Raw genomic sequence first — 24,445 nt, forward strand, 5'->3', positions numbered from 1 at the left:
GCATGCAAACAAAACACAAACACACATAAAATAAAAATATGCAAATAATAAATTAAAAGATGTGTTTTAAAAAATGTCCCATATTACTTACTTCATTAGTGAAATGTAAATAAAAATCACAAGATACTTCGCATTCACCAGGATATATATATATCCTATAAAGACTATATATATATGCTGGTAGAGATATAGAAAAACTATAACATTTGTTCATCACTGGTAGGAATGCAAATGCTGTATAAAATTTTCTTTTACAAAAAAAAACTTTTACAAAGGTTTCTAAAAAAAATCAAAATTAAGATGCAATCTCCTTGATCAATGAATTGAAAGCAGCACTCAAGCAGATATCTTATATCTGAACTCATAGCAGTTTTAAACAATAGTCCAAATGTTGAAGAAATCTGAACATTAATCAATGGACAGATAAAAAAGAAGATATTCTTTTATAGATGGTTCTCGGTATAAAATGGTTTATTATTTTTCACCTTATAATGTGGTGGCTATAATATGGATTCAGTAGAAGTCATACTTGAAATTTTGAGTTCTGATAATTTCCTAAGCTAGTGACATGTAGTAAGTACTATACTCTCTTATGGTATTGGGCAATGTTGGGGAGTCATATCTTCCTGTCAACCATAGGGTTACAACGGGAAGAAACTGTGATTCTGTGACAATTTTCAGTTGGAAAAGTATAACTAATATATTTTTGACATGATAGTTTCAACTTAAAGCAATTTTTGCACGTAGCCCATCATAAGTCAAGTAGCATCTGTGCACACGATGGAGGACTAGCCAGCCTTTAAAATGAAGGTTATGGGCTGGAGAGATGTCTCAGTGGTTAAGAGCACTGATTGCTCTCTTCCAGAGGTCCTGAGTTCAATTCCCAGCAACCACCATGGTGGCTCACAACCATCTGCAATGAGACCTGGCGCCCTCTTCTGGCATGCAAACATGGAGGCAGAATGTTGTATACATAATAAATAAATAAATCTTAAAAAAATAAAAACATTAAAATAAATAAATAAATAAAATGAAAGTTATTCAGTGTTACCACATGGATCAACCTTGATGACATCAGGTTAAACAAGATAATTCGTCACAAAGGGGCAAATTTTCTATAATTACATTCATATCAAATATGTAATCAGATTCATAGGAACCAAAAGTAGAATGGTGATTGTCAGGGTCATGAGCTTGAAGGAAGGATGAGGACCTAGCATCATTGTTTAACTCCTACAGTTTCAGTTTTCAGTATGCCGAGTTCTGGAGATAAATGGTAGAGTGGTTAGTGAATGTACTTTAAATATCATGTAATTGTTCACTTTAAAATGAATAAAACCGTAAATTTTATATCACATATATTTTACCACATTTCACTGCTTCATGGGAACATACAGCTAAAAGAGGTCTTTCTGACTAGATATTTGAACTCCCTACATTTGGAAGACTAAAGTCCAAAGAAATGTCATATCTTGAGTGAGATGAGGTTTATAATAATTAGTAGAGGAGCCAAGACACACATACAAAACCTCAAGTGTAAACAGGAGTGGGGATAGCTGAGCTCAGCAGATTTCAGCCTCACTTCCCTTGCTTCTCTGAGTCAACTGCATTAAAGTCAAGCTTTATCCTGTATGCACAAAAGTTATGGTAATATCAGAGAGGATATATAGAGTTTTAAGGTTGGGATTGTTAAAGCCAAAGCTTCTCAGTCTTCATCTGCATAAGGATTCCCAAGACATCGCCATAGAAAGTTAATTAGTTCATTTATTTTGCAGTGTCAGAGATCAAACCCATTGTCTTACACATAGTAGGCAAATTATCTGCCACTGAGTTCTATTTCCAGCCTGAGATTTGCATTTTTTTTTTAAATGAGCTCTTGACTAATGCTGGAACTGCTGGTTTTGAATACAACACTGAGCTTTTACAGGACCATCTTGTCTTCCCAGGGAGTAGAGGCTTTTATCCTACAAGTAACTTTGTGTTATTTATATCGGTATACTTAGAAGTACTATTTTTTTCATGACGGAATGACATGAAAAAGGCTGAGATCCACACCAAAGAGTTCTTTAATTTGGGTGGCTATAAGAATCACCTGAGGAATCCAGAGGCCAAGGCCCTGTCTATTTCAAAGGGCGTGAATACATAGTCCTCCATTGTAATCAGCTTGGAAGGAACAAATAGATTTTGAAAAGACACTTGTGCCCATTATTTGACTGTCAGACTTTTAAAACAAAGGACTGCCTGGTGGTGGTGGCACATGCCTTTAATCCGAGCACTCGGGAGGCAGAGGTAAGTGAATCTCTGTGAGTCTGAGGCCAACCTGGTCTACAGAGCAAGTTCCAGGACAGCCAACAGTCAAGGTTGCACTTAAAACCCTGTCTCAAAACAAAGCAAAACAAAACAACCCTCCCACAAAAAAAAAAAAACCAAAAAAGGAGCATGCGCTCACACACAAATACACACACACACACACACACACACACACACGCACAAACAACAACAACAAAAATACCCCAAATGCTTAAAACTTGGTGTCAGGCAGATGCAGGATGCACTTGCCTTTCAAAAAAGAGATTACACAGGGTTATAATCTCGTAAATTTGTCAGACCACATTGCTAGAGATTGGAGGTCAGCACTGGTGAGCAGGACTGCTTAGATATGAACATCCCTGGCCCTCAATTTAAACTTTAATCTTTCTTTAGGACCTTGACAATGAATTTCATTGGAGGTCACTGAATCTCTTTGTCCTGCTTCTCAGTATGGCCATATATCTTTTTCTGGTTTTGCTATTAATTGGGTTGTTGTGATGGATTTATTGAAGATTGGTGGTCTTCCTGGCTTCTTGGAGAACAGACCATGACTTCAAATTCAATAAAACCATTACTCTGATCCATATTAAAGTCTGAGAACCACTGCACAAATTGGGTGATTTTAAATGCCTTCGCAATTAGGCAGTAGCCTTCAAGAATGTGGCAAAGCCCTTTATCAACTGTGAAAGGTAATGAGGGTGATTTTCCTCCACTCACTTAGAAAACAGGATTTACCACGTGTGATGTGTGGTTTTGAAAACTAGTGACATGAGTTCACAGAGCGAAGTCAACCATGGATTCTGCTCAAGAAAAACTCATGACTTTATGCAAGAGATAACAAGTGGATAATTGGAATAAATTACCTAAAGTGCACACTCTCACGGAAACAATAAAGTAATATTTTTATAATCTTGTGCTCCGGGAATAGTTGCTGTGAGTCAGGTGCTGAGGTTTCAATAATGACTAAGATAGTTTCTATCCCTCTGAAACTTGTGGATAAAAAAATAGTGTGAATGAGTAGGTTAGCAAGCCAATGTTGCTGGGAGTCTACTCTTGAATGTCCACTCAAAAAAAACATGGACTTTTGTCACTAAACGAACGATTCATATAAAAGATTCATTCAGATCAATATCCGTTAAATCACCATAGAAAATAGGATAGGTCTTCATTCAAAATAGTTTTCATAAAATACTTTGAAGTCCATGGTAGATATTTTCCCCCATCCGTCTTTTATGCTCTATGATGATAATTCACAGCTCAACAAAAGGTTTAAGTTTTTATATATAATCTTTCTTTAATTTTTTGCCTTTGAGACAGGGTCTAACTATGTAGCCTAGATTGGTCTCAAACTCATGATCTTCCTGCCTTATCCTCAAAAGTAGTAAGATTGCAGGTATGCAAACCACACCCATGTGATGTTTAATCTAAAGAGAATTTCATCTTCCTTTGATCTTCCATCAGTAGAATTACCAACTGTTGAGGTAAAAACAAACATTTAGAAGAAGTTTTTTTCCATTGCTGCTCAGCTCAGTCTGCCTTCCACTCTGGGAGTGTGCTTTGTTTTTGCTTTCTTAGTTGCCAAAATAACTTTGATTACCTTCTTGCTCTACTAGTGGCCCTTGGGAATTCTTCAGGGGCACAAAAACCAAGGCTGCTGTTGCAATTGGTATGGGAGGGTGTTTTGGTAGGAGCCATAGCTTTCCCTATTCATTGCCGGAAGCAAAGACCTGTATTTTGAGATCTGCATTTTGTTTACAGACATCTTAAGCTCACAGGTTAAGAAAAATATTTACCATCTCCCTCTGCAGGGTCTAGGAAATCAACCTGGCATCTAATCTCCTAGCAGAGACCTGCAGGAACCAGGCTCTGGGAATTCATTAGCATTTTCCTTTGTTAGTCAATAATCACAGACCCTCAGTATTTACCTATCAGCTGGGGACGTCTCCGGACCTGAATTCCAGCAGACCTGAGCTTCCTGACACCTTTCCCTTCCCTGCTTAGCCCGTTTGCTATATAACAGCTTCTGAGGAAATAATAAACTAGACGGCTTGATCAGAAATCCTGTCTTGCCATCATTTCTCGTGTCTCTTGTCTCCTTTCATTCCTCTCCACTTAGGTATATCAGGAACTCCTGTTCATATCCCGCTGGCTGGGATAATTCATAACACAAACCTTTCCCTCTTTAGTTCCATTGTATTCCAACGTTTGTGAGTTCTATGTCCTCAAATCCATACTTCTTATATACCACAGAAGGGAGGTGTCCATTCTGCCCTTCCTTACTAGAAGCCACAACTTGCTTTGAGCAGAAATGACTCATTTCCTCTGACCTCTAACTCCTTTCATGTCAAGATCTGAAACTATACTGTCAGAATCAGGGTTATGAGAACATTTTGCTGTAGGATTCTGGTATTTTGAGCTATAAACACTCTTGTGTTAAGGCTTGTAGTAAAGTCACCCACCTGAAGCAGAATATTTAGATATCAGTCTTTGATTTCTTTCACCAAGAATAGTCAAACAAAAAAGGAAGTTGCTACTCCAATGCCAAGAATAAGGAACTAGTTTGTAACATACATTTAGCAATACTCCCACCATGTATTGGAAATTTGCCATTTCAAGTTTTTGAAAGTGTAATAGAGTTTGTGAGCACCAAACATATTATATCTCGTTCTTTGATTTCCAAAATTTTACAAATTCAAAAATCTGTGGCTTTTTACTATGTTCTATAAAACCTCCAATCCAACATCCATTTTTTTTCTTGTTCTAAAAATCATAAAATGACTCAGTTTGTATCTCTTTCAGTAATGGATTAGTACACAATGGGAACTGAGAGAAACACTGCCATAAAAGAGTAGTTAAGTCTACCTATTTCAAAAAATATGCTTTTCAGTGAAAAAGAGTAGGCTTACCATGTGAAGGGACAGACAACGGTGCTACATTACATTCCTTGTAAAATAATGAAGTTGCAATTTATGCACATTACACACAGTTGCATTCAGAAAGGCTATCGATCCTCTGTTTTTCTATACCATGCTTATGTGATTTTTATCTATCAGGTAAATCACATAGTCTCATAGAATGAGGTAGAAGTACTATATACTACTGAATTGTATGAAGACTTTGTGAAACCTAGTGCTTTCTTTTAAAAAAATTTGCCAATATATCTTGTTCACAGAAGGGTTTTAAATAATATTTCAAGAGGCTGCAGAGATGGCTGAGTGGTTAAGAGCACTGACTGCTCTTCCAGAGGACCTGGGCTCAATTCCCAGCACCCATATGGCAGCTTTCAACTCTCTGTAACTCTGGTTCCATAGGACAGGACTCCTATGGTAAAACACAAATGCACACAAAATAAATATATATTTAAAAAGTTACGTTAATAACATTTTGATTTCTTTTATAGATATGGAACTATTTAGTGCATTTATTTGATTCTTTTTTGTGAGCTTTGGGTTTTGTGTCTTTCAAGAACTTACCTTATCACTAAGATATCTAATTTGTTCTGAAGTTACTCACAGCAATTTACTAGTAAGCCTTTATATTGAAGGATCTAAAGTGATGCTTATTCTTAATTCTTGTACTTTCTGTTTTTATGTAGTTTCTTGATCAATCTGGAAAATATACTGTCAGTTTCATTGATTATCTCAGAAAATCAACCTTTTGTTTAACCAGCTTCTGTTTTGGAGTTCGTTTTCCAGCACATTGATTTCAGATCTTTATCATTTCCTTTCTTCTGCTTATATTGGGTTTGGTTTGACTTAATTCTGTAATTTGAGGTGGAAGCTGGAATAATTTGGGACCATTTTCTTTCATAATATAGAATTTGATACTATTAATTTCCCTCTAAATACTGTTTTACATTGTCCACAAAAGAGATTTCAGTTTGAAGTAAAGTAAAACAAAAGAAAAGAATACTACTCTAGGAAATCTTTAGAATGACAAACATCTGTCAACTAATACATACCCTTACAGGACCTTTGAGAGTAGTTGTGTGGCAGGAGTGCCAGAAGAGACTGGGTACAGTCCTAACTCTGGCTGCCAAGTACAGAGCCAACTGTGGCTTTCTAGAGAGGGCACATTACATAATTTGCTGAAAGCATTCTATAATTGTTTTCTCTTCAATGTTAGGAAAAGATTTTTAAGCTCAAGAAGAGTGAGCTTCTGTTGAAAAATTGTGTGAAACAAAAGAAATATTTTTGTTTTGAAGGTATTTGTAAGACTTAATAATGGTAAATATTTATTTCACGTTTTTCTTATTGTCACTTTACCATGTCTGATTGTTCCCATTTATTACATTTGTGTTTTGCTTGATAGGGTCTTTCTTATCTCATAGTAATAAAAATATCATTCTGGAACTGGATAGAGAGCTTAGTTGATAAAGTGTTTGTTGCACGAGCAAGAAAACTTAAGTTTTGATCCTCAACACTCATGTAAAATGGAACATGGCTGTATAGGCCTTTGTCCCAGCTCTGGTGGGTTCAGGGAGAGGAGGAATACTCAGGCTTGCTGGCTAGTCAGTGTAGACAAAGCAATGGTTCTAGATTTGGTGAGAGAACTTGTTAAAAGTAAAATAGAGAGATCTAAAAGAAAACACCTCTGTATGCATCTGGCCTCTGTACACACCTACCAGAGGGGACACAGACACAGACACACACACACAAACACACACACACACACACACACACACCCCACTGATGTGGGATTCCCCTCTGTATGCTGTGATTACCATTGATTAATAAAGAACTGCTTTGAGCCTATAGCAGGACAGAACAGAACTAGGCAGGGAAAACTAAACTGAATGCTGGGAGAAAGAAAGCAGGGTCAGGGAGAAGTCATGTAGCCCTGTTGGAGACAGATGCTGGAAATTTACCCGGTAAGCCACAGCCTCCTAGCGATACACAGATTAATGGAGATGGTTTAATTTAAGATATGAGTTAACCAAAAATATGGCTAAGCTATTGGCAAAACAATATTGCAAATAAGCCTTCCAGAAGGGTGAGTGAGTGCCCGACCAGTGGCCGGCCTGATGCTCTGGAAAGGGGAGCTCAGGCATCCCCCACCCCCCTAAACTTTCTGGCCATTCAGCAGGGGCTTCCCCACCAGCTGCTGCCTTACTCTTCTTTCCCTATCCCAGCTTCCCCTCCCAAGCACCCCTCTCCATCTGCAGGGTCATAGAATTCCCCAACTCAGCCTGTTTTGGGGATATTAACCCACAAATCTATGAACACCTGATTTTTGACAAGGGAGCTAAAAGTATACAATGGAAGAAAAAAAGCATCTTCAACAAATGGTGCTGGCATAACTGGATGTCAACTTGTAGAAGAATGAAAATAGATCTGTATTTATCACCATCTACAAAACTCAAGTCCAAATGGATTAAAGACCTCAATATAAATCCAACCACACTGAACCTGATAGTAAAGAAAGTGGGAAGAAGACTGCAACACTTGAGCACAGGAGACCACTTCCTACATATAACCCCAGTAGCACAGACAACAAGAGCAACAGTGAATAAATGGGACCTCCTGAAACTGAGAAGCTTCTGTAAAGCAAAGGATACTGTCATTAAGACAAAAAGGCATTCTACTGAATGGGAGAAGATCTTCACCAACCCTGCATCAGACAAAGGTCTGATCTCCAAAATATATAAAGAACTCAAGAAACTGGACATGAAAATTCTAATTAACCCAATTAAAAAATGGGGTACTCAACTGAAAAGAGAATTCTCAGCAGACGAAGTTCAAATGGCCAAAAAACACTTAAGGTCATGTTCAACCTCCTTAGCCATCAGGGAAATGCAAATCAAAACAACTTTGAGATACCATCTTACACCTGTCAGAAGGCTAAAATCAAAAACACCAATGGTAGCCTATGCTGAAAAGGATGTGGAGTAACGGGAACACTCATCCATTGCTGGTGGGAATGCAAACTTGTGCAACCACTTTGGAAATCAGTGTGGTGGTTTCTCAGAAAATTGGGAATCAATCTACCTCAGGATCCAGCAATACCACTCTTGGAAATATACCCAAGAGATGCCCAATCATACTACAAAAGCATTTGTTCAGCTATGTTCATAGCAGCATTATTTGTAATTGTCAGATCCTGGAAACAACCTAGATGTTTGTTGTTCCTCAATTGTCTTCCTCAATGGAAGAATGGATAAAGAAATTGTGGAATATATACACATTAGAGTACTTTTCAGTGGTAAAAAATAATGACATTTTGAATTTTGCATGCAAATGGATGGAAATAGAAAACACTATCCTGAGTGAGGTAACCCAGACCCAAAAAGATGAATATGGTATGTACTCACTCGTTAGTGGACTCAAGCCATAAACAAAGGACATTAAGCCTAGAGAAGCCAAATAATAAGGTGAACCCAAAGAAAAACATATATAGATCCTCTTGGGAATTGGAAGCAAACAAGATTGCCAGGCAAAAGTTGTGAGTATGGGGATGGGGGTAGGGGTGGGTGTGGGCTTGGAGGAAGGGGAGAGGGGGAGAGAGAAGGAAGAAGGGAAAGACTGGAGAGAGCTTGGGGGAGTGGGAGGGTGGAGATGAAGGAAGAGCAGATATAGGAGCAGGGAAGAAGTTATCTACATTAAGGGAGTCATTTTAGGGTTAGCAAGAGACTTGGCTCTAGAGAGGATCCCAGGTGTCCATGGGGATGTCCCCAGCTAGGTCCTTGAGCAGCAGAATAGAGGAACTATCTCTTGTAGACCAGGCTGGCCTCATACAGAGATCCACCTGCCTCTGTCTCATGAGTGCTGGGATTAAAGGCATTTACCAACATACCTTTGAAAGACCTGGATAAATCCAGATCCCCCTAGCAGGAAAACAGAGCCAAAAATCTAGCAGGAAGAGAAGAATCAGAAATCTAGGATTAGCCAGTTCCAGGGTTTCAGGAACTAGCTGAAGATAAAGGTAGATTGTAATCTTGAGAGTAATCTTGAGAGACAAAGAGATTCCCCCTAGTAATTATCACACCCTAGTAATTATCACTGGAACAGGAACTAGCTGATTAATGATCTTGAGAGGCAGGGAGTTGCCCCTTTGTAATCATCACTGGACACCCTCCCTGCCCCCCTTTTCGGATTACTGGGCTGTGTGGTTTCTTCCTATAAAAACTACTTCTCCCCGGCACTCGAGGTCGAACTCTTCCCCTGTGTGGGTTATGAGTCTTGGCCCCAGTGCACTGGTCCCCATCTTGTCGTCTTGCCATTAAACCTCGTGTGATTGCAGCAAGGATGGTCTCTGTGAGTTACTGGGGGGGGTTCGCGTCATCCCGAGGCTCGAGTGAGAGTCTCCCCAAATCGGGGGTCTTTCACCTTGTTCAATTTTTTTAACAAAAAAAGAAAAACCATAAAAATTAAAAACACATCCTAGAATTGGTAAGAAAAAAATCAGATATTAGTTGACTTTCTGCTGCTATGACAAAATGCCTAGGATGATCTGCTTAAAAAGAAGAAAGATTTATTTTGGTTAATAGTATCTTGGTTTTATTCTGGTTTCTTGGCCTCATATTAAGCTATAGTTTTAGTCTAGAAGTGGCAAGGACAAACATCCCATAAAACAAACTCACATGGAGATTTTATTAGGGAAGAGGAAAGGTATAGAGACTAACCACCAGAGAGGATTGACAGGAAGACAGCAAGGAAAGGGCGGAGCTCACTTTTTAAAAAAAATTGATTATTAAATTTGTTTTTTTTTTTAACATCTTTTCGCATTTTACATACCTATCCCAGTTCCCACTCCCTTCCCTCCTCTGGCTCCCCTACCTTTCCCAATCCCAGCTCTCTGAGCTTCCCAATGGGAGCCAATAAGTCTGACATACCACTATGAGGTAAGATTGAGGCCCTCCCTGCTATATCTAGGCTGAGCAAGATATCCCTCCAGAAAGAATGGGCTTCAAAATGTCAATTCAAGCACTAGGGATAAATACCAAATAATCCAACCAAAAAATGGAACACAGATCTAAAGTGAGAATTCTCTAAAGAATTGCAAATGGTTAAAAGACACTTAGGAAATACTCAACATCCTTAGCCATTAGGGAAATGCAAATAAAAACGACTCTGAGATACCATCTTACATCTGTCAGAATGACTAATATCAAAAACACCGATGATAGCTTATGCTGGAGATGATGCAGAATAAGGGGAACTCTTCTTCATTGTTGGTGGGAGTACAAAATTTGTGTAGCCACTTTGGAAATCAGTATGGAGGTTTCTCAGAAAATTGGGAATCACTCTACCTTAAGATCCAGTAATACCACTCTTGGATGTATACCCAAAAGATGCACTCATACAACAAGAACATTTGCTCAACTGTGCTCATAGCAATATTATTTGTACTAGCCAGAACCTGGAAACAACCTAGGTGACCCTCAACTGAAGAATGGATAAAGAAAATGTGGTACATTTACACAATACTACTCAGTAGTTTAAAAAAAAAATGACATCTTGAAATTTGCATGCAAGTAGCTGGCACTTGAAAAAAACATCCTGAGTGAGGTAACCCAGACCCAGAAAGACATACATGATATGTACTCACTCATTAGTGGATATTAGACATAAAGCAAAGGACAACCAACCTATAAGTGCACGACTCCAGAAAAGGTAGGTAACAAGAAGAACCCTAAGAGAGACATACATGGATCCTGCTGGGAAGGGGAATTAGACAAGATCTCCGGATCTACTTAGCAACAAAAAGAAAAATGTTGACCACAATATAGACGAATTTCAAAAGAATTATACTGAGTAAAAATGCAATTTCAAGGGATTATATGCTATGTGATTTCATTCATGTATTCTTGAAACTATAACATTTTAGGAATGGAAATTAAACTAGCAGGTGGTAAAGATGAGTACTGTGGGAAAGGTGGGATCATAGAGGAAGTGGGTGTGCACACATGACTCTGTTATGTGTCCCAATTTTATCGAGCTTGTGTCCTCGATACTGTACACTTTGTCAGTAGGTTACTGTGAAAGAAATTAAGTCAAAGGTATTTATGATCTCTAGATTTATTTGTATCATTCCTTACAACTGTAAGTGAACTAAAATTATATCAAAATAAAAGTTAAACGAATAAACTAGACATGGGTCTAGGGAAATGTCTCAGTTAATAACATGTTTGTCATGAAAGCATGAAGACTTGAGTTCAATCCTCCAGACCCAGATAAAAATTCTTACGATCCCACAGTCGAGGAGAAAGAGATAGGAAGATCCCTGAAACTTGCTTACCAGCCAGTCTAGCCAAATAGACAAACTCTAGCTTTAATGATATACCTTGTCTCAAAAAACTAAAGTGAAGATCAATTAAGAAAGACACCTGACATCAACCGCTGGCCTTTACATGTATGTGTGTATACATATACAGTCACACACATCCCCTAAAAGAAAAGAAACATTTAAGTTGAGTGTGTTGACTCACACTTATAATCACAACATTCAGGAGGCTACATAAGCTCCAGACCAGCCTGGCCTGAAGAAAAAAAAATGAAGGAAACAAGAGAAGGAGGGAAGGGAGGGAGGGGATAAAAAAACCCATAATTAAAGCATGTGATTCAAGTTATGAACATTAAAATTTGTGCTTTATTATAATAACAATTGAACAAAGTTGGAAGAAATGACTGATAATTTCATGACAGGATCAGAATTCACAACTATATTACTATCTGGAATAATAAAGATAAGATACAATAATTTTCATGTAATTTTCATTTTTATATACATAGTAACTTTCTACTTAAAAATTTAAGTAGTGAAATTTCTGTTCTTCAACATAAATTAGATCATTTAAGTTATCAATTCTAATGAAAATGTCTTCTGAGATTAATACCCAGGGAAGTTCCACAATGTCCGCACTATCACTTTCAATTTTCCCAGTATGTGGACCTTTAAAGACAGACTACCTATATCCTACCCACAGTGATAAGATATAACACTCACTATAGTAAAAAATATTAAATACTGACCTTTTAGAAACTTTATACATAAAATAGTTTCCAATTTTTAAACTGGAGAAGTTTCTCCCATAGACATAAACCTTTATCCTATTTTATACCTTAATTGTTATGCACAATCCCCATCAAGATTTTTAATGACAATTTTAATTTCTTGATAATCATGATCAATGAGGAATTTTATTTGCATAAGTAGTAAAATTAAAATTTAATATTTATAAACACTCAAAAATTTCTAACTTTTAAAATATATAAAATATTTACTGTTTCTTTATCTTTAATTAACAAATGTAATACTTTTGTAACATGAAAATACAAATTAGTATCAAAAAGCAAAATGCTTTAAATTATGATGTTCAACCTAATACAACACTGACAAATTACACACAAATTCTTAGAATGGTCACCTGCAGCTGGCTTAAAAACTGCAGAAAGGGCAAATCAGACACAAATTGATAGAAAAATCCTAAATATATAAAAGCAAAATTTGTGTTGCTGTCTGTCTGTTCACAGACTCTCAACTAAGCTGGAGGCCTTTGGCATACCCCATGTTCTTGGGCACAGGGAACAAGAGCACAGTCCCCTAAGAGTCCACTGGGCCTTGTCCTTTGTGAGCAGCTGGAAATCTACAGCCAGCTAGGTAGACAGCGTCTATCTCCACCTAGAGAGCCTATGGACCTAACATGCCACCATGGAACAGCAATGGTTGAGTAAGCACTTGTGCTTACTGCTCAGGGCTTTTGACAAGCTTCCCAAGCACACAATGTGGTGCTTGTGTTGAGTTACTCATTGCAAGATGCCAACTAGATGTTCTTAGGACAGAGGACAATGACATGTCACAACATGCCACAATCCACTTATGTATTCCCAGCTGAGAAGTTCTAACATAGAGAATATAATTGGAACTCTTGTAATAGTTGACTGTGTATGAGTTCATCATAGAATTACAGTCTAATTTGAAAAAAAAATGTTACCATATAGATCATAGTCTCTGACTACAGTTTATTAAGTTACAAAACAAAAGAACCTGTTTGGAAACTAAAAACTAAATTTCTAAATGTTTCATGAGTTAAAATGAAAGCAGAACAAAAACTACAAAATATTTAGAATAGAATAAACATAAAAGCATAGATCTATAAAACAGTCCTGAATTCTAAAGTATTTTGAATATTTTTGTTTTTTACTACAATTCATTTGGTGAATTTTAATAATGTGACTTCTATCAAAGATGACAAAGAAAAACTGAGAAAATGCACACATGAGCAATATTGCCTTAGAAGCAAAAACAATAAAACAACACATGATTAAATAGAATAGAATACATAAAAACCAAGAGAACACCACAGCATCTCTGTGCCAATGCATGTGCAAATAAGGACAATAGGTAGCTTTCTGTATTTACCTTCTAATTGGTAGAAAAGTAAAATCAACTTGTTAAGAAATTTACTTATCTGTATCTTCCAGAAGATTTCCAACAAAAGAAATACACACGACCAATAAAGAATGAAAATATACTAAACTTCCCTTAAAATCAAGAAAATGTTCTGGACAGATGGCAGGTATAATTCAGGGCTAACAGATGTGAGCATGTACAATAAAGTTGTGAAAAATTCACCTTGTTCTGTCATAGGGGTTGGACATTAGTTTGGAAAGCTCCTTTGCAGAAATGTAGCAATATCTAAAAAAAAAAAAAAAAAAAAAAAAAAAAAGCCACAGAGCTGCCCTGATCCAACACTTTGTATTTAAATCAGCCTAGAGAAATTTGAACACCTGTGCCCAAACAATCAACAAAAGACCAATAAAACTGGTGCAGGAGGAGTGTGCTGAGACTCACAGCAGACAAAAGAATGGACGACAGGTATTTTCAGCAGCATCCCTCAGGTCTTTCTCTGAGCATGGGCTGTTAAGAGAAGAGCAGAAACAGAGAGACCAGTTGACCCAAAAGGCCACCTACCATGGTGGTTTGGTAAAGGCAGGAGTGTCCACAGAGTATGTGGCCAGATGGAGGACACAGCTCCAGGCACGCTCTGATACTAAGCACAGGTGTTTCCAGCCACATTGATATGCACCATTCACACAGGTGGGTTTCATGGTTCCAAATAGCAGCCAAGTAGTCTCCATCAATGTGAACTTGCTTAAAGCTAGCCTCTTTCCTAGTCAGCAGCCAGTCTTTCCTGCTCCGTGTCAATAAGAGGAAGCTACAGAGATTGTGTTTACTGGCTCAATTTTGTTTGGTTTTGTTTTTTGAGACAAGGTCTCACACTGTGGCATAGCTGGCCTTTAAGTCATGATTCTCTGGACTCATCTTTCTGAGTACTGGGGTTACATGTGTATACCTTCACGTCTGACTGTGTTTTCATTATTTTGAGCATTTGAAGCATGGATATTGGAGAAGGACTCTAGAGCAAAAGGGTCTGACCAATGCTTTATATCAAGTACAAAGATAACAGGGAATGGAGTAAGCAAGGCATGCCACTGAACTCTCTGATGCTTTTAAGACAAGTAGTTTCAAAACCAAACAAGTAGATCTGAGTATGATAGTGCACATCTCTACTCCAAGAACTTGGAAAGCTGAGGCAGAACAGCCACAAGTTTGAGGGCACCTTGGCACCACATGGTGAGGGTATAAACTGTAAGATTACAGTAATAATATTGGGGGTTTATTTATAAGACTGGCTCCAGAAGTAGCATAGCTGCTACCTGTTTGAGGGGGATACCTGCCTCTGTGTCCTTCTGTGAAGGCAGATTCCCACTGTGTCCTAGTTGAGTATAGACGCATTGACATTGACTGACTGGATCTCCACAACTTGAGACTTTATTAAGAATATAAATACTTATATTTAAGTATATATATATAGTATATATATAATATATATATATATAAATATAAATAACAACTTGAGGGGGCTGGAGAGATGGCTCAGTGGTTAAGAGCATTGCTTGCTCTTCCAAAGGTCCTGAGTTCAATTCCCAGCAACCACATGGTGGCTCACAACCATCTGTAATGAGGTCTGGTGCCCTCTTCTGGCCTGCAGACATACACACAGACAGAATATTGTATGCATAATAAATAAATAAATTAATTAAAAAAAATAACAACTTGAAAAAAAATCAAATCATTCTGCAAAAAGTACTGGCTGTCAACTGATGTGGGATGTCCTTCTGTATATGTGTTGCTCTTAGTGGTTAATGAATAAAGCTGCTTTGGCCTGTGGCAGGGCAGAATAGAGCCAGGCTGGAAGAGATATATAGAGAGAGTAGGCTGAGTCAGGGAGATGCCATGTAGCTGCCAAAGGAGAAGGACACACTGGAAATTTACTGGTAGGTCACAGCCTCGGGACAATACACAGATTAATAGAAATGGGTTAATTTAAGGTGCAAGAATTAGTTAATAAGAAGCCTGAGCTAATAGGCCAAATAGCGCTGTAATTAATAAAATTAATAAAATTTGGGTCTGGCCATCTGGGAAATGAACAAGCAATTTGTTTACAGACAATAGTTAGTATGAATGTATGTGTACTCATTCATCCCAGTAGTATGACTGGTATTCAGAGTCCTGCTAGGGTCCTGTTAGGTGGAGAACATTCACAACTCTTGCCAGGTAGCAATGGCCCATTGACAGGGGTAGTGTTGCCTCATTTAAGGCTTAATCTGTTCAACTGTTCTTAGCAATTCACCCCTCTGCTCCACATCTTGGCAAAATTCGGAGCGGAAAACAATCAGACAAATCTATATTTTGGTTTAGACTTGTTCCTCTTTTGGATCCTTGTTGACTGCTAACCTCTCTACTTCCCACACTTACCCAGGCTGACCCAACCCATCACTTCCCTTTATCAAAGCACACACATTCCCTGTCCAGAGCATCTCTTTGTTTGCAGTTTACAGAGCTGACACTTGAGAGTAGATCATTTTCACTTCTAAGTGTCATGTCTAAGGTTTTAGCTGGTTTTACCCTGCTAAACACTTCATAAATCTCCTGTAACTTAAGAACTAATGAGCTAACATTTTCTAGTGCAGCATTTCTACAAAATGTCTGCTTCCTCTCTGCCTCCTTCCCTTTCTTGTTAAAGTCTGCAATACTCCAGTATTGACGTGGCTGTGGTTTTAGAGCTACCTTGTTTGTGGTAAGTGAAGCACTCTCTATAATGGTGGAATTTGAGGCTTGATCATGGTTCTTCAAGTAGGCAATTTTGGTTTGTGATTCCAAAAAAAGACACTGGAGAGGCAATTAATGTGGCTGGCTCATATCACTGGTTCTTAAATTTTCACACTGGTCTCATCTGACTACAGGTTAATCTACTCTCTTCATTACTTTTTTCTTTGACCTAAAAAGTTCTACTTTTTTTTTTTATCATGATGGATTGGAGCATGAGCTTTGTGCTAGTGTTTCTATGTTAAAGAGACATTGCCTCCAGAACCTGAATTTCCCTAAGAAGAAGAGAAAGGGGGGCTATATTCTATCTTAGAAGATCTGTGGATGTCAGGAAGTTGCTTCTAACTCTGCACACTGTGATATATATATATATAGATAGATAGATAGATAGATAGATAGATAGATAGATAGATAGATAGATAGATAAACAAAGGTAGCCACCACCCAGATGCTTGTAGTTTTGGTATCTCTTTCACATATCTCATTATGATTCTAAGGAAGTAGTAATAAAGATAAGTGAGAATACAGAAATTATCTATCTCAAACCCAGAGAAATTTTTACGTTCTACCTGGTTTTTGAGTTCTACCTGGCTCCTCAGACTTGCTCTGACATTCAGAGAGTTTCTGTATCAGAAGGTATGGAGGAAGGGCAAGACTACTTTTCTAACAGTATATTGGTTTAGGGAATCTAATTTTGACTAGCACTGTATCTTGGACCTGAACCTAAAGCCAGCAAACTCCTTAATGCCAAGCTTTGTACTTGATGTCTTTCCCAAGCTCCTGACTGATGTTACACATGAGAAAAGTCTCACTTCCATACCCATGATTCAGGAAAGGGCATCTAGGTTGGAACAACTGTCTCAGCCTTCACAAGCATCAGCCCAACCGTGGATCCCTGACTACAGCCAGTAGATGAGCAGTTTCCAGGGTAACAAAGAGAAGACACAGGATTTTAGACTCCTTGTCTGGTATCCTTCAGATGTTTGAAGTAGGTGACAGAAAGCTACATGCAGTCATTGAGAGAGACTCAAACTAATAGAGAAGTCAGGAGGAGAAAGGGGCCTCCTGATTCCCAAGGGTTCCTCCCATCTGTCCTTGACACTTCTGTCACAAAGTATCTTTGTATCCTTCAAATACACTCTTCTTAATTTGTTGTCCTAAGTTGTCTCTCAAGTCTCAAGGCCCCTCATGGACCTTGGTGTAAGAGTCTGCGCTTTCCAATGGATACCCATGCCCGACCCAGGCTGCGCGCTTCCTGAACTCAGGCCCACGAGAAGGGACGATTGTCCTGAGGGTTGAAAAAGAGACACAGACAAAAGAGACTTGGCTCATCTACAAGAGTAAATGGCAACTTTATTAAACTCAAGACAGGTATTTATATCAGTGGGCAAGAAGTATCAAAAATGCAAGGCCTCCTCCCATCCAGGAGCAGGAGGAAGATTAAAGCCTTCCCGGCCTCTCGGACAGGGTCAGCTAGGGGAGGCAGGCTATCGGCCCACTGCTAAGACCTTGAATACAAGTGGAATCACCATAACAAAGAGAACCAGGTTCTAGCTAGGTTATCCCCTCAAGCCAGAGCTAATGCAGAGACTCCAGAAAGCCAAAAGTCACACGGCCCTGCGAATCGCCAGAGAGATTCAGAGAAGGAAAAAAACTTTGGTAGCTTCACCTTGGTACATCCAGCCTATGTTTTTGTTCATATTGGTCATCCCTGACTGCCTCTCTGCCAATACACTTTGCCCAAGCTTTCAGAGGCCACACCCAGATTTGCCTTTCCTGTGAAGCCCACAGATTTCCTAAGCTCTCCGTAATTTTTTGTCCAAACTTTACAACAGCTTTCTCCTTTGAGCAGCTATAACACTTTGTATTTGTCTTACTGTATTTTATATTTTGGGATCACTTGCCTTCATCGTTTCATTGCAAAAGTTACCAGGTCCCTAAAGTTGGAGACTGATGTTTGCCTGTGGTAGTTTTTTTTTCACTTGGCTCCTTTACTCCCAGAATTTAGTACAGTGCCTCAGACACAGCTGGCACTATGCAGATGCTTGTGCAGTTACAAAATTTCAAAATTAGGGGTTACAAAACAAGGAGGTAGAAAGTGGCTCATATTTTAGACAGGCAGTGGTGGCTCTTGCCTTTAATCCCAGGCAGAGGCAGGCTGATGTCTGTGAATTCGAGGCCAGCCTGGTTTACAAGAGCTAATTCCAGGACAAGCACCAAAGCTACAGAGAAACCCTGTCTCAAAAAACAAAACAAAACAAAAAAAAAACCCCAAACAAACAAAAAACAAAAAAAAAAAAAAGGAAAGAAGGAAAGAGAAAGAGAAAGAAAGAGAACGAGGTTCATATCTTGACATTTGGAGGGATACCCTGCAGATGGGGGGCAGGGTCAGTCCTCCTGCTCTCATGCTCTCCCTGCCCACTCACCTACACCCTGCCAACAGGGTCAGCTCTATTGTGCGGCCCAGATGAAATGCAAGGCCTACTCTCCCTAGCTCTGCTGCAGGTGGGGGACACTGCCAATTCTCCCATTCTCATGGTCTTGGGACTAGTTCTCCCACCCACCACAGGTAGCAAGGGCTGGGGTAGAGGATATGGGGTACATTATCTCTCCCTTACTCGCTCCACCATGTGGCAGATGAAGGGTGGGGCCAGATCTCTCTTGCACATTCAGGGCACTGGATTACCTGCACCTCCATCAGTGGGGTCAACTCTACTATGCTGCCTGGGTTAGGTGCAGGGTCCATTCTCCTGAGTGCTGTAGCCTGTGAGGAGCAGGATCAGCTCTCCCACTCTTGTGACCCAAGGGCTAGTTTTTCCGGTCTGAAGTAGGTAGCAAGGGGCAAGGAGCAAAGGGGTTGTCTCTCCTATTGTGGGATATTTGTACACAGTGAAGAGGTATTCTTTGATTAGTGTAATAAAAAGCTAACTGGCCAATAGTGAGGCAGGAGAGATAGGTAGGACTTCCAGACACACAGAGAGAGAGGATAATCGAGGCTTGTGGGAGATGCCATGGAGACACTAAATTGAGTTGAACACACAGAATGGGGGAGGGGTAAAAGCCATGTGGTATAACATAGATTTTAAAATATGGGTTGATTTAAGTTATAAAAGCTAGTGGGATAAACCTAAGCTAAGGGCAAACTTTTATAATTAATAATAACTCTCCATGTTGTTATTTGAGAACTGCCAGCCCAAAGAAAAGTCCTATTTCATTCTTCATTGCCCATACTACCACATGACAGGTCATGGGGTTTGCTGTCCCACTCTTGTGTATTCAAGGCTGCACACCAGCACTCTAACCAGAAGGGACAGCTCTACCATGACGCCCTAGGGAGGTACAGGGTCTGCTTTCCAGAATGGAGCAGCTGTTGAGGGGCAGGGCCAACTCTGTGTAGCTCTATCCTCACTGATTTTGGTGATAACAGGTGCCACGGACATCAACACAGACTGTGGTTGAGGCAGGGCCATGGACCCAGACATGTGCCCTGACAGCAGCCCAGGCACAGATGAAACCATAGCCCTGAGTAGGAGCGCAGGTCACTTTGATGTGGGATTCTCCACTGTATGCTGTGAATACCATCGGTTAATAAAGGAACTGCTTTTGGCCTATAGCAGAGCTATAGGGGAACAGAGCTAGGTGGATAAAACTAAGCTAAATGCTGGGAGAAAGGAGTTGGAGTCCGGGAGAAACCATGGAGCTGATGCTGGAGACAACTGTGCTGAAACTTTTCTGGTAAGCCATGACCTCGTGGTGATGCACAGATTAATGGAGATGTGTTATATTAATATGTAAGAGTTAGCCAAGAAGAAGCCAGAACTAATGGGCCAAGCAGTGTTTTAAATAATATTGTTTCTGTGTGATTACTTCAGGGCTAAGCAGTCGGGAACCAATAAGCAGCCTCCCCCAACATCACTTAGATTGGCATTGACCCAATGTTAGTGTGCACCTTGAACCCCCACGTGTGGGTGTCGGCCCAGATCCCAGACACCCGCACTGCTTTTGACAGGGACAGAAGTCTCGAACATCAGTGCAAATCCTGTGTGTGACAAAGACACGGACTCAGACATGGCCCCAGCTGCAGCTCAGGCCCATACCATGCCTGGCACCAGGTGGCAGCACATGTTACTCAGATCTGTATGGGCCCATCAGCAGCACAGCCCTAGGGCACTAAGAAATCTGCGTGTGGAGGCCCAGATCCTGGGAATCGCTGTGGCCTTTGGTGGCAACACAGGTTGTAGAAATCAGCCCAGAAACTGTGGTAGGACCACAGGCCCAGACATGTCCTTGGCAACAGTCTAGGCCTGGATGTCATCATGGCCCTAGCAGGCATTGTAGATCTCCCAGATCAGCATGGCCCAAGTGGCAGCATGTCCCCAAACACAAACATGCCCCCAGGTGGCAGCCCAGACCCCAGGAATCCACTCAGCCTTATATGGTAACAGGAGCCAACTATACCGACACGGACCCTGGCTATGGTAGGGTCACAGATTCTCTGCTGTTTTTAAAGGGAGTGTTACAAATCTCTTGGCAACAACAAAGACAAATTAATGACAGTCTTTCACAAGTCTTATGAAGTATAAACAGCAGTGTACTTAATGGACAGTTCTGAAATAAAATAGTCCTAAATGTAAATTAATGGTGATCAGTCACATCATAGATGTTCTATAGAGTGCTTGTGTTTGAAGAGAGGTAGCTGAGACGGCATATGGTGCAATTTAGGTATTCTATAAATGCACATAAGGGAATCTCCTCTTATGGATGCAAAGACCATCTCCTTGCTGAGAGTACAAGCCCATTTTTAACTTGTGAGGTCTTCCTTTATTTCCTGATTATATGACTTGAAATTGTTCTTTTATGGTGTTTCTGAGACAAAAGTAATTTCTCTGAACCCTATAGGAAGCAGATGATTTGCAACTGAACATATAAATTTCTTGTCCCACAGAAAGGTCGTGTGTAGAAAAAGGAAAAGCTCAGAATTCTGTCCTAGATCTAACTTCTCCATGAAGCCTTCTGTAGCAATCTCAGCTCCAGCCTCTTCACTCTGTCACACTACCCACAGGAACAGTCCTCAGATTTCAACCACCTACCATCTGCCGAGGTCTTATGCCAGCCTGGACCATAAATTATTTCTCTGTACCAGAGGGGAGACATGGGATAATTGAGACAACTCACATCATTTCATTAGGAGGGAGCTTTTCAGTGATCCCTCATGAAATCCTGAGTTCACATCCTGAAAATTTCCCCCATGTGTATTCTCCATACAACTTTTATACCAAAACTTAAACTGAGGGGGAAATTCATTAGCATTCTGCTTCCTAGGTAACCAGGAGAATGAATGTGTTCACGTCCAACTTTCTATCTATGCCCATTTTGTCATGTCTTCCTATCTTCCTGCTCTGTATGCCAGCTCTGTCATGTAGGCTGAATTAACATCTCTATTCCAAGCATCCTCTAAATTACAAAGAAGGAGCAGAACAACATAGCATATCCTGACCCATTTGTCTGGAAAGGCTAGGTGACAGCCTTTTGTGAGGCCGGATGCAAACTATGGCCTGAGAGTCTGGCTGCCATATAGTCTAAAGATATGAGCCGGTATGATATATGGTCCTACAACCATCCTCTGCAGAATTCAGTGAAGACGCCGAGTCTAATTCAGTAGGTCTGGATGAGGTTGGAGGTTGAATCTTAATAATAGGCACAAGATGATATTGCCCTGGTTAGTCCATAAGACCTCAGTGCAAGTACTGAAGTTCCACAGAATCCCCTTGGCACAGTGTTGCAAGAAAGCCACTTGTTGGTTCCCAGCTGCTCAGCCCTGAAATAATCACACAGAAGCTGTATTAATTAAGTCACTGCTTGGCCCATTAGCTCTAGTTTCTTATTGGCTAACTCTTACTTATTAATTTAACCCATTTCAATTAATCTGTGCATCACCTTAAGGTCGTGGCCTACCAGTAAAGTTTCAGCATGTCTGTACCAAAGGGTACTCAAAGGAATAAAATCTGCCAGATGAATGTGTTACATTTTGCAGAATTTGGAAAATTAAAATATGTAGACCACACCATTGACACTTATTCTGGTTTTCGATGGGCAATGGCTTTGAGTTCAGAAAAGGCTTATTCAGTAATCACACATCTATTAGAAGTTATGGCCCTCATGGATATACCTGCACAAATAAAGACAGATAATGGTCCAGCATATGTCTCTAAGAAAATGAAACAGTTTTTTGCTTATTATAATATAAAGCATATTACAGGTATAGCACATAATCCTACAAGTCAGACAGTTATAGAAAGATCAAATCAAACTATAAAGGACACATTCAACAGACAGAAAGGGATGGAAAATACCCCCAGAAATAGATTACATGATGCTTTATTAATCTTAACTTGTCTTAAGACTAATGAGAAAGGGACAACAGCAGCAGAGAGACATTGGATAATAAAAACGCCTTCTGAATTAAATCAGCTGATGTATTTTAAGGATGTGTTGACCTCACAATGGAAAACAGGAGAGGTTCTATGTTGGGGAAGGGGTTTTGATCTTGTTTCCACAGGAGAAGAAAAGTTATGGATACTATCAAAATTAATAAAGATTCAGTTTGAAAAAGAGAAATCTCTTGAGAAATGATGGTTCCATACACAGAGGTGATAACCAATCAGGTGATAAGGAAACCTCATAAGGGTTGGGACAAGGTTCTGTTATTGTCTTTGCAGGAAAATACTCATCTTCAGAAAGTCAAAAAACCCTGGATATCTAGATGCCTAAGGAGGAAAAGATAATTATCCAGATAGGATCACCAAGCAAAGAGAATTATCACTTGTGAGGACATGCAATCTGATGGTAAGAATCTCTGAATACCAAATAAAATAGTAATCATGACTCAGTTAAAAATCTAAGCTGGCTTTGGAGTTGAACACTGGCTCTGTCCTTCTGTAAATCCAAGCATATTGTTAAAATAAAAATTTGGAGTTTCTGTCTCATGTCAGGAGCCATGATATGGGACAGAAAGAAAAAGGAATTTAGAAAAAAAAATTTACTCTTCTTGATACCTATTTTTGTCTCTATTGTACCTTTCATTGTATATATATGTCTGTATAAATAGTGTTTAAGTTTTCCACAATGAACAATGAACTTTCCTGCAGTAATCTTTGAAGTTTCCAGGAAGAAGATGGGGCCCCACAACAACAACTCCACTACGTTAATATAACATCATGATTCTGATAACATTACTACAAGACATATTTTGGGTACTAGCTACCCAAGATGGTTCAAACTTGGTTAGATGAAATGGTGTAGTTTTTTACAACATTCTGGCCAGAACTCCAAATAGAACCTCAGAAAAACCCTACCAAATACTCAAAAACTATTTGCAATTATACCAGACAGTAATTTTGAAACTTAACCATCATTTTAATTTCATAATCCCATAGAAAGAACATTGCACCCATGACAGTTGGAAGTAATTCTAGAATATGATGTCCATCTCCCAACAAAATTTGTCCTCAGGGTTAGGGACACCATTTAGGGGCTGATTATAACTGTTATAGGGTTGGGGGTTGGGGAAAAATTATGAAAGTTCAGGGATCTCTTTGAAAAAAAAAGAGAAAATTAGATGGTCTAATAGATTAGTGTGAGCTTACTCAATAATAGTGATTTATAAGCAATTTACATTGGTATAGATTTTTGTATATTGATACAAACTTAAATTATATGAATATGTTCCTATCTTCATCTACAATATTTGTATACCTAGGCAAAGTTATTTTGTCATATTGTATGCATGCATGCTTCTATGTCAGCTTAAGACATTTTGTATAGTATACATTTCTACCTCTGATCAAGATACTTATACATTGTTTACATTTTGAGATCATTGTCCTCATTTGTTTCACAATTGTTTAAAGATTATTTAATATTCTAATATGAAGTCCTAGTCTTAAAGTTATGTAGGTCTTAAGATTCATAGGTCAATAGTAATTCATGTTTGTCATACTTATAGTTAGATTAATCAGGTTCT

At 39.2% G+C, this 24,445-nt stretch overlaps 1 protein-coding gene across 1 annotated transcript in view; it reads right to left on the minus strand.

The window, feature by feature from the left end:
• The window catches only part of Ccr2 (C-C motif chemokine receptor 2), a 32,457-nt gene extending 18,092 nt beyond the window's left edge, over nt 1-14,365 (minus strand). The window contains exon 1 of the mRNA XM_048423883.3: nt 14,224-14,365. Within this exon, the coding sequence (XP_048279840.3) occupies nt 14,224-14,360 (137 nt within the window). The 5' untranslated portion in view covers nt 14,361-14,365. The remainder of the gene's footprint in view (nt 1-14,223) is intronic.
• Nucleotides 14,366-24,445: the final 10,080 nt, after the last annotated feature.

This window comes from Myodes glareolus, chromosome 4 (assembly GCF_982192425.1).
Source record: "Myodes glareolus chromosome 4, mMyoGla1.1, whole genome shotgun sequence".
NCBI lineage: Eukaryota > Metazoa > Chordata > Mammalia > Rodentia > Cricetidae > Myodes > Myodes glareolus.